Consider the following 12,388-nt stretch of genomic DNA (forward strand, 5'->3'; position numbering starts at 1 on the left):
ACTAATGTTCAACACAGACTACGAGAAATCCAAAGACCACTAAACACAAAGTAAAACTCACGGGCTTTCGAACTGTATAGGTTATACTGCGATTTCACCGGTATTAGCGTCGTAAAATGAATTAAAGAGATGAATGTTCATAGTCGAAATTTTCGACAATGACGTTTAGTGAAAGTGTGAATCGTCGAAAATATCGACGATGGACGCTCAGAGGGTTAAATAAACCTATTAATTAATCCACATTTTATTTAGTTATGCTTACTTTGTGTTAGTGCTATACCCACCGCTGTAACCGGCTTTTAAAACCGTTGAGTACTACAGAGTACGTTCAGTTCCAATAAAACCTTTTGTGGAGCAGTTTAAAAACACAAATATTCTTTGTAAACGATTCCTGCAACTGAACAAATCGTAAGCGATGTTAAGAAACTATGTAAATTTACCGTTACAGAGAACTGCATCTTCCAACAGTTGCGATCCGTTGCTTTTTGAAGTAGTCGCGACGCAACAGTTCTTTTCAATAGTTGCGTTGTCTGGCTGAAACTGTTGCGGAAGATTCCCGGGTTTATCCATCCATTCCAACAAAAAAGCGGTTAAGAATCAGAAGAAAATTTGTTGTAGATTTATTAAAGTTGAAACTTGGATTTACTCGAAAAGTTTAATTGTGTATACTTGGAATAGATTTAAATGTTTATTTTCATTTTTAGAACAATGTGAAAAATAATTAGCTTAAAATTGTGTAGTTGTTGACTGTTGTCATATTTGCTGTTTTTATAGGGTTATCTTTCCTTAATGCTTCAATTTTAGTGACGAAACTTAGTGTTGACTTGTTCTTGCGTTTCTATTGGTGAAATTTAATTGTTGTAATGGCTGGATTTAGTTTTGGAACTCCAACTACGTCTGCACCATCATTTTCATTTGGAAGTAGCACGTAAGTGAAATAGGGTTACAACAATCCTTCTGAATTTTAGGTTAACCTTAGATTTGGTGCCATAGGGTAAATGCATCAGTAACACCAGTACTTTAAACCTAGAGTTGGAAAAGACATCCATTAGACAGAGTAAAAAAAAAACACATTAATTGCAAAATCGGTCACTAAACAATATATAAATTGCCTATTTTATTCTGAATAAAATAGCCTAGAAGGGTAAACATTCCAGTAGTGGAAACATTTAGAGCACTAGGGGGTAGACTTTAATAAGCGGCCTAGCCTACATCGGTTATTTGTATCGAACAATTATATATATATAATTCAACTTCGATTTGTAAAAAAATATAAAGGTTTTAATAAATTACTGTGACAAGAAGCATCTTGTACATTAATTTTACATAAATTTAACCTAACATTACAAAAGATCAAAACCAACTTTGGCCTAGAATTAGTATCATGAAATCTTACAATATTTATGCTTGATAACATTGAGTAGGATAACCGCTTTTGTGAAATGAAGGAAAGAAGTCTCCCTATGGGTTACCAGGAACCAAACCCACATGTTGAAACCACTTAAACAAATCTCGTCAATTGTGAGAAATATCTCTTAAAAACATATTTTCCTCATATTCATCACCATTTTTAAAGTCTCAAAATATTAGTTACTTCTTGTTGTTTATTGTTTACATTAAAATTTGGAATCATGTGGTAAGTTAAATAAATTTTAATATCGAATTAAGCCTTCGGATAAAAACAATCAAACAACGAGTGTAGGCCGCACTAGATTATACACTTTTAAAAATTCTTAAATGTTTACTTTAGCTACTTCACAATTTTTTTTTTTTTTTTCAAAGGGAAAAAAGCTTAAAAATTAAATTTACCCTGAATCTGGCCTAGTTGGAATTCCTATAATGGCGGGCACTACAGTTCATATTAGGTTTTTGTTCTTTATTAGCCTATATTCAAAATTAAGATAAGTAAAAAAAATCCAAAAGTAATGCCTTATAGTGAATGAAATAATTTTATTTATTTCCTTTCAAAATATTCACAATGACATGGAAAAGGAATTTAATCCTGCAACTGCTTTAAGCAATTATTGATGCATTATTTTATTTTATTTATTTATTTTATTTTATTTATTTTATTTACATGCAACAATACAGGTTACACACCCAATTACATTGTGTATGTTTAAATCAAGATGACATGCAATAATATTCACACATTCAAATAAATTCAATCCAGTCCAGTGTTCCACCAAAATAGTTCCATTAAATAGATAATTAAGCCTAAAGATAAATAACAAATACATATATATAGATATAAGGTACTTTGGGATTATACCGACCACACCAGTATGAAGAACACAAAAATAGAAATTTATAGAAACAAACATGATAGAACGAAAAAACAACTCTTCAATTACAAAATTACAAACTTACAAGCATTTCCAGGTATTGTGATCGGTATTGTTGTCGCTGTTATCTTATCTTTCTCGAGAATCCTGATTACGGCAGGCCGCGCGGCATCACGTGATTTGCACGGTACATCATTGCCTTTCCATTACAATTCAATTTATATTTCTGATTAGCCCCTCTAGAATTTGATATTTTACTGATAGGTACTATCTCGAGGGATGTTTTTCTTTCGTCGACATCAGCGCGGGGCAGCACCTTCGGTGCTGCCCCGCGCTGATGGCCGGAGGCACTCGCATTTTGGGTGGCGGAATGTGATCAAGAATAAAAACAAGTTTTGAGTGTTTTTTTAATAAAAAGTTTAGTTTGGTAAATGTTTGTTTTTGTTGAATTTTTGTGTTTGGAGAAATGTAGAGGTAAAACACGGAAGTACAACAAAGCGATGCACCAGCTGAACGGGCGGCGAGACTCTGCAATCACGTTATCTACTAGACGCTCGACTTTGACCTCTGTCTGAGGATGGGGAGGTGTTTGCGATAAGACAATTCCTGTTTTATATTGACGAAATATTGTTCTACGCTAATCTAGTAATCAGTAGAAACGAAATGTGAAATAACGATTCATGTCTGGGTGTGGTCGGTATAATCCCAAAGTACCAGATATAACAACGTAACTATAATAAAATTATAAACAAAATAACAACAATAATAAATAATCATAAATATTAACAAAGTCAAGATAAGCCATAACAAAAAGAACGCGCGCGCGCGCGCGCGTGTGTGCGTTTTTAATCACGTATACACATCTTAATAAAAATATTGGTAGTGTAGTAATTTGTTAAATGTGTGTATGTAAGGTATTAGATAGTCTAGCTCAGTTTATATCCCTCTGACAAAGTCTTTTGTATTGATTAATACTATGTAAAAATATATCAACCTCCCCAGGCAAAGAATTATGCAATCTCATCATTGTATTCAAAGGTGATGAAAAATGTGCCATTGTACGAGAAAAATTAATGTGAAACAAATTTTGGGATCTATTATAAAATGATGGAGTGTAAAAATTAATTTTTGACAAGCAAAATGAATCCATTACTTCACCTCTCAGCAATTTATAAAGAAAAAGTAAATTCGCTAATTTTCTACGTTTTTGAAGACTTTCCATTTCAAAAATGCTTAAAAGTTGATTATATGAAATATTGAAGGTAAAGTGACCAGTTTCTTTAAAATATAAATATCGTAAAAACCTTTTTTGTACCTTTTCAATTAAATTAACGCGATTAGCAAAATAAGGATTCCATACTATATTGGCAAATTCTAAATTTGATCGGACAAGTGATATATACAATGTTTTTAAGGTTGAAATTGAATGAAAATTTGAAGACTGTCTAATAATAAATCCCAAGTTTTTGTAGGCCTTATTTACAATAGATGAGATATGAGGATTGAAAGTTAAAGTAGGATCCAAAATTACGCCTAAATCCTTAAATTCAAATACCCTTTCAAGATTACTACCATTTATGGCATAGTTATTCGAAATTGATATCTTTTTCCTTGTGAATGACATTACTTTGCACTTACTAATATTAAAAAAGATCTTATATTTACTAGTCCAATCTACAATTGCATCCAAATCCCCCTGTAATGCGTTGGAATCCTGAGGGCTATTGACTACTTTATAAAGTTTAAGGTCATCTGCGTACAGTAAAATTTGTGAATTTTTTGTGCAGTTAACAATATCATTGATAAACAAATTGAAAAGTACTGGGCCCAAGTTTGACCCCTGAGGAACCCCTGAAGTTACTAAATATTGACTAGAATTGTGCCCCATATAAGAAACATATTGTAACCTATTAGAAAAGTAAGAAGAAAAAAAATGTACCAATTTAGACGAGAAACCTAAATTATGCATTTTACTTAAAATTAAACTGTGATCTACTCTATCAAACGCCTTAGTTAAATCTGTAAATATTACATCTACCTGAGAGTTATTATCCATTTGAAATAAGACATATTCCGTAAAATTTAACAAATTTGTAACAATTGATTTCTTAGCTTGAAACCCATGCTGCCTATCAGACATCAATGGAGTCATAAAATTTACAATTTTTTTACAAATAATAATCTCAAATATTTTTGCAGGAGTTGATAAAATTGCGATGGGCGATAACTCTGTACAAGCTTGGAATTTCCACCTTTAAAAATAGGTGTTACTCGAGTTAATTTAAACAAATCAGGAAAACAACAATTAATTAAACAAATGTTAAAAATTACACAAAGTGGTTTCACAAATATTTCACTACAACCCTTATAAATATATGATGGGATTTTATCTGGACCAGCAGATCGTTTACAACTAAGGTATTTAATAGCATCACTTACATCACCCTCAAATATCTTATCAATAACTAAGGCTAGGGAGGATAGACAAGTTCCAGGGTCAGTGAACTTTCCAGTTAAAGGGGATGGAGTGAAAGTAGATTTAACCCTTTTACCGCCAGGCCGCAAGCCACACTTGGCGCGTCGACCGCCAACGATATCTGTATGAGTAGTTGCGTCGACCGCCAAGCCTCTGTCTGGGAGCGTGTCGCTACTCCGCCACGGCATTTTGCTCAGTTTTACACATGTTTACATTATCACTTATATTTTCGTTAATTACAAAGATAAAACGATGTTGTTGGTATCGTTTTCTTTATTTTTAAATGCGCTAACTTTCTATGTGTAGATGTTGGCTGTAATACATTTTTAAATACTTAATTTTTTAACTTAATTTTTATTTCTTTTTTTAATACAAACAAATATTAACTTTGAAGTGTTATAAGTCCCAAAGTTTGTTCTTTTTACCACAAAATCTTTATGCAATACTATTTAAAATTTAACTAAGAAGAACTTCAGGAAGTTTCAAAAAATAATTCAACCATTTGAAATATGTTTTAACCTTTTTATTGTACAAGTACAAAATGAAAATTTGGAAAAAATCGTGACAATGTGTTTTGTAAGTTATAAATTATATGACAACAGATAAACCTAATCAAATATTACCTTAAAATAAAATACAATGATGATAAAAGTATAATGTATATAATAATACTACAAACACTTATATAAAAAGGTATAAAAGATATAAAAAGATACAAGAACTAAAAATGTAAATTTCACAAACGAGAAAAACTTAAAAATATTATGGTCTTTAAATTAACTATAGGTCTATTGAGAATTTAACTAAGATTACAATTATAAAATATACATATAGATGATAATAGAACAGTTAGAATAGAATAGTAATAAAAAAGTAATACTAGCCTAAGAAAATATACTGTCTTTACACTTTGTAAAATGTCCTACGTGATCCTTACACACAATTATGTTTGACCAGACACTCTGGGTGTACTCCAACCTTACAATTTGTACACTGCAGTCTGGATCTTTTTCTTTTACCTTCAGGATTGTTTTTTCCTGAACAAACAGAGCAGTCTTTCTGTTTTGTATCAGGCAGTTTTTCCAGGCCGAATTTTCCTCCAGGACCATCGCCGCCAGTGCCAGCGTCAGCTCTTCCAGTTATCTTATCAGCAGCCAGTTCCTCGACAATGTCTACCATGAAGTCATACCGACACATTGGCTTTTGTGTGTTTATTTTGTACAACACGTAAGCGTTTAGTACCATTCGTCCGAGAACATTAAAAATTACTTTCTTCCAGGGTTTTAAGTTTTTTCTCTCGTCCAGATACGTATACAACATTTGATCGGTTCCATCAATACCACCCATCCCTCTGTTGTACTGATGAACAATCTTCGGTTTTGTCTTTATAATTATATTCCTATTCCTACGAATAGTGTAACGAACTGATGTTGCCTCACTGTTGGTTGAGAGAATAATAAACTGTGACTTGTTCGATTTCTTTTCTCTCCAAGCCATCTGCAGTATTGGTCCCTTTCGCACATATACTTTCTGGCCTACCCTGTACTTTCCTTTTAGTTTTTTAGGGACTCCTTTTCTGTTTAAACGAAGAGTTCCAGTCAGCCAAGTGAGTTTGCTGTACAAGTACCTAGCCAGAGGTATGCTAGTGAAAAAATTGTCCAGATACAAGTGAAATCCCTTGTTGAGGTAATTCCCCATTTCCATTAAATTCACTACAACTTTGTGGGCTAAGCCACATTCTGCTCTCTGCTCAATATCTTCCATGTTTCTGGCGCCCTTGTAGCACGAAAATGCAACACAATAGTGTGTTATTGCATCACACAACACCCACAGTTTTATTCCCCATCTGTGGTGTTTCTTTTTTGGCATGTACTGGGTTAGACCAATACGTTTTTTAGTGCCTACCAACGATTCATCAATAGACATTGACTGGTTTGGGGTGTAGAATTGACGAAATAATCTATTCGCATGGTCAATCAGTGGTTGAAACCGGCCCAATGGGTTGTAATCAGGTTGGCCATGTTGAGGTATATTAGAAACATCTGTAATATGGAAAAATTTCAAAATGATTTCAAACCTGTTACGACTCATCAATTTTCTAAACCAGGTGGTTGATTGGGAGGACTTTTGGCTCCAGTAACTCTCAATTGTTGGTTTACAAATAAGGCCCATATTCAAAACAATGGCCAGAAACGCCTTCATTTCAGCGACTGTAACATTGGTCCAATCTTTTAGCCTACTATGTGGAGACAAACGGTTTACATGAGCTGCCAGATAGTTCGTAGCATACCTATTAGTCTCTAGTACAAATGTCGAAATCAATGTAGATGTTAGAAACAGGTTCAAGTATGTAATAGGTTTTGAATCTTGAGGGGGGCAGTGTTTTGGGCCTGGCAGTTCCGCGTATTGGAACGAGTGTTGGAAGCCAGAGTCCTCGTTCTCTATTATTTCGTCCCAGCTGCTTTCTGGGTCATCTTGTCGGGCCCTTGCCTCACCGATATCAATTGCAGGTAAACGTCTTCTTGGTTGACGTCTTCTGATAGGCCTGTGACATATTTCTCTCTGTGTGTTGACATTATTTATATCCTCCTCAGATGAAGAAAACTCGTCAATACATGAACCACGCCTAAGCGGAGTACTCGTCAAATTAGTTAGAGAGGGATTTGGAGTCCTATAGATACTCTCATCTTCACTATCATCTGATGTTGAAAAATTGCCTACATCTGGCCTAGGCGTAACAATTGGATTTGGAACTGTACACTTACCAGGACCTGCAGAAGTACTCGGTAGGTCTGGATTATACGTCGGATCTGCGTCAGAGTCATCCACAAAATCAGAGCTACTTGAATCGTTCAAACTATTGTCCGTATTACTATCCTCGTCTGAAAAGACGTTTATTCCCGATTCAACAACATTTTGGAACAGTGTCCCTTCACTTACCGGAGAACGTTGTCTCTTACTCATCCTGTTATTACCGAATGATTCAGAACGAACAAACTGCAGAAACGTACTGGAAACTAACACTAATGATCACTTCAAGTTCTGTAAATGGAAATCAAACACCTTTACAAAGTATTACTGTTCCTTTCATACCCAAACAATAACCACTGTGCTCATAAACACGCCATCACACAACTGACTCAGAGCGCCAGCTGCTACGGCCACGACGCAATAGCCACTGCCATCAAAATATCGCTGATTTAATGTAACCTATACTCTACATAAAAATAATATAAACATAACAAATCAATATTATTATGAAAGTTCATATTGTCCAGAATGCATTAAAATGAACAAAATCAAAATCAGTGGAAACATCAATATCTAATAACCGAAAGTGTAGAGAGCCTATATATAGGCTCATGGCGGTTTACCGCCGCCCATGGCAAAGCCTATATATAGGCTCTTGGCGGTTTACCACCACCCATGACAAAGCCTATATATAGGCTCTTGGCGGTTTACCACCACTCATGGCAAAGCCTATATATAGGCTCTTGGCGGTAAAAGGGTTAAAGTATGTAGCAAATGCTTCCGCTATGTTACTATCCCCTTTAATAATCTGACATCCATCTGACATATGATTATTGGCATTCTTATGATTCTTTGAATTCTTTATAAAATCCCAGAATTTTCTCACATCTTTATTGATGCTACTTTCAACACTATTTAAATAAATATAATAATCCAATTTTATTCTACATTTAATATCTTTCCTTAATCTTTTGAACTCTCTTAAATCTATCTCATTAAAGTTTCGTGTTAACTTCCTTCTAATTCTAATTTTTAATTTAATAATATTTATTAGTTCGTTACTATACCATACTGGATATCCACGTTTCACTTTGTTCCTCTTTGGACAACAGTTATCAAAAACTTGATAAATTGCTTTGTAAAATAAGTCCACAGCCAAATTAGGATCATTAATATTATCCAAAAAGGACCAATCAATGCTCCTAAGACCATGATACAACTCTACAAAATTTGTTTTTTTTAAATTATAACTACTAATGCTGTTGTTATTACTATTTCCTGACTTATTCCAACCATAATGCACCATTCTAGCTTCCAAATATAAAGCAGGGTGGTAATTGTCCTCATTAACAATGGGGCTGTCACAATGATAGGCCAAACCCAGTTCCAGCCAATTTGAAATAACAAGATCCAATGTTCTGCCCTGGTGATTAGGTATAAAATTATGCATAGACAAATTTCCCAAATTCATAAAATTACTTAACTCATTAAAAATGCTGTCACCTTTTTCTAAATCTTCATGAGGAAGTATTCTTAAGTTAAAATCCCCAAGAATGCAAATTCTACATTTATGGGTACTACATAACCTTTCTACAAATTCAAAAAACATAATATAAGCATCTAAATTAGAATTACACCTAAAGTATACTACTCCAATCAATAAAGTAAACCCCTTCCCATCCCTAACTTTAACCCATATCATCTCTTCTGACCTATCAACTAACACATGCTCAGACTGTAAACAATTATTCCTAACAGCTAATAAAACTCCTCCCCCCTTGCCCATTCCACTCACTAGCCTATCCCTATCTCTACGAAAAATACTAAACTCATTATTAAACATTTCTCCATTATTTATTTCAGGAAGTAACCAGGTTTCTGTCAATGCAATTATGTGATAATCACAAGCCAAAACATTAGTTCTAAAAGTAGTAGTTTTTGACCTAAGCCCTCTTACATTCTGGTAGTATATATTAAGTACTTTATTACACTTATTCATGTTAGACATAGAGCACATTTGGAGAAAATGAATAGAAAATATAATTTAACAGTATAAGGCTCATTCAGTAATAACCACATAATACTACCATATAACAGGCCTACTAGGCCTATATCAACCAGGAAACTAACTTCAGTATAAATTAACTATTTTTAACTAAATTAATTTTAACAAAATTAACTACATTTTCAAATGGTGAGGCTCTACATTCTCAAATGGTATCAAGGCCTAACTATGTTGTAATACGATCCCTCACAGCAAATCTATTTTTACTTTGTTTGAACTAAAACATAACTAAATTTAAAGATATAGATCTAAGGTTTTATATTATACTGTAAAACATTCTTTTGTTTCATTAAATTTGTCATTAGAACTTTGATGTTTACATTTCCGATTGTGATTTGTTCGTGTAATTGCTGAATACGCAAAAATTACTGTATGTTTGTTAAAATTCTCTGTTGAGAGTTTACGTTTGATACGATTGTTTGTGTTGTTATTGGAAAGGGCGTATTCTTAGCTTTCAGAAACATTGTAGCCTGTAGGCAAATAAATGTTTATACAATAGTTGTTTGTAAAGATTATGTTTTGTAAAATCCTACAATGCCTAATGCGTTGAAAAGAGCGTCATTCAATTTTTTTACTCTATTGTTGTCTGGAAGTAGTGTAAATCATGTCAAAACAAAGAAGAACTTCTCTAAGCAACAGTATCGTCACAGAAGACGATGAACTATTATTTTATTTTTTTTCTGTTGCACAATCACCTACTCACCTCGTACACATTGTGTTGTTAGTGTTTTCTCGGTTGTTATTACACCATTGATCAATACATGTATTGTTTGCTATTTATTTGTATCTTTAGATATTTAAATTTTTTAGTGTGTATAAATAAATGTTTGTCGTGTTATATAAATTATTAAAGTAAAAAATTTGGATGTTTGGGTAAGGTTTTATGTGCAGGTTGGCCTATGTTTATATAGGTTCAATATGTTTATTGCCGAGTAAATAGTTTATCGTACATTTCACAATAAGTGTTAATTTGAGCAGTAGTGGCATTACGAATATACTGGGTAGTGAATTAGAAGACAATGTTAGTTTGGTAGATATGGATGAAGTTTTATCTGACTTGGATGAACCATTACATATTTAATTACTTGTGCATGACATTGAAAATAATGAAGATAAAAATACAACGTTGTACAAATTTGTAAACTTATATAAATGTACTTTCTATAGGCCTATAAATAATTGTGGGTAAAAACAAAGTTGTTACCTAAAAAAGGTTACTGTCAATAAGGCCAGCATTGACCCCTTCTTTGAGATTTTTGGAATTTAAAGTTATAATTCAATGAGCAAAAAGCTTGAAATTTTTTTCAGCAAAAAATGGTGCTTGAGTAAAAATTTTACATTGGTGTTGTACATGCATTGTTTACAAAAAGTAAGAAAATGTTACATTGTTTGTAAAATTTTATAAATATAGATGGTTTTTTTATTTATCGTTAATATAATAATTTTTTAGATTTAAAACCAGCAGAACTATTAACAGCTGACAATACACACAGCAGGTGCGCAAGGAATAAAAACTGAATTTCGACCTCTGTTCACATTAATTCGCACAATACTGCAATTTTTTGTGGTGATATAGTTGATATGGTGCAAGACATTAACTACACTCAAAATTTCTTAAATATAGTGTATTTATTATTTAAGATATCTCTTGCCAGAAGTTAGATTAACATGATGATTGTAGAGCGACTGGTGGGACTTCTGGATTTAACTTTGGAGCTCAGCCTACCAACCCGACCACTACAACTTTGCAGTTCAGTGCTCCAGCTTCAACAGGTTAGAGACATTTTGATAATCATATGTGTCAATATTTCTTTAATTATTTAATCTAGAACTACATTGTGTTCATTACTGGTAAATAGTTTTAATTTAATTTATTTGAAACCATCTCTTTTTACGTGTAGGGGAGACCGGGGCACTATTGGGCGTAATTTCATGTTTCACTTTATGCATTTTTCTAATTATGAAAACTGTTAGTTAAAAAATTTTAGTTTTTTGCCTTGTGTTTAGTTGGTCTTCTAGAACCCCACAACAAATTTTCTAGATAATTTGAGCACCCTTTTATGTGGATTATTTTTTTTTTATAAACCTCTACATTTTGTCCAAATTTGCCCCGTCGGGGCAGTTTTGGACAAAATGATTTTTTATTGGGGCACAATTGGACAGTGCTAAAAATTGGTTTAATTGGACATAAAAATAACTCATTTATAGGTTTCAAACATCATCTATATTTAAGTAAACATATATACAAACTTTATAACTGAAAAAAACAGAAGACACACGTAAAAAACTATTTGAAATTAAAAGTAGTCAAATTTTCCTTGAAAACAAAGCAGTTTGCTGCTCTGGATGTCCCACCAATTATATCTGGTTGTCGCAGCTTGAACTCGATGTCTTTGGTTTCGACAAAGCTGACTTCAACATTTTCTGGGAAGTAAAACTTGTAAGAGTTTTGGTTCTTTTTGAGAAATTTCACACTGAAACCATCAGTCACATGCTCCTCTATTTGGCCAATAAAGTGGTAGATGGCCTTCTTAGAAGCAAACTTTGTCAGTATGAAGTCATTTGTGGCATAGTTTTTATCAGGAAGGTAATCAAACAGTTCTTCATCCTCAGAAAAGTCTTCAGGACTAAGGCCTCCATCGTCTAGTTTTATTTGTATCTCATCTTCGTTGCTAGATGAGTCATCTTGATACAGCTTTCTACAGGCCCCCTCAGTTTTTTTCTTCTTACTTTCCTTTTTTACTGCCCTCTCTTGTTTTCTTTTTTCCACCAACATTTTCTTATGTTCTTTTTCTTTTAACTCTGCTACAA

At 33.2% G+C, this 12,388-nt stretch overlaps 1 protein-coding gene across 1 annotated transcript in view; it reads left to right on the plus strand.

The window, feature by feature from the left end:
* Positions 1–530: 530 nt before the first annotated feature.
* The window catches only part of LOC124357787 (nucleoporin p58/p45-like), a 49,606-nt gene continuing 37,748 nt past the window's right edge, over positions 531–12,388 (plus strand). The window contains exons 1-2 of the mRNA XM_046809841.1: positions 531–928; positions 11,259–11,350. Coding sequence (XP_046665797.1) covers positions 864–928; positions 11,259–11,350 — 157 coding nt within the window. The 5' untranslated portion in view covers positions 531–863. The remainder of the gene's footprint in view (positions 929–11,258; positions 11,351–12,388) is intronic.

The sequence above is a fragment of the Homalodisca vitripennis genome, chromosome 3 (assembly GCF_021130785.1).
Source record: "Homalodisca vitripennis isolate AUS2020 chromosome 3, UT_GWSS_2.1, whole genome shotgun sequence".
NCBI classification, from domain to species: Eukaryota; Metazoa; Arthropoda; class Insecta; order Hemiptera; family Cicadellidae; genus Homalodisca; species Homalodisca vitripennis.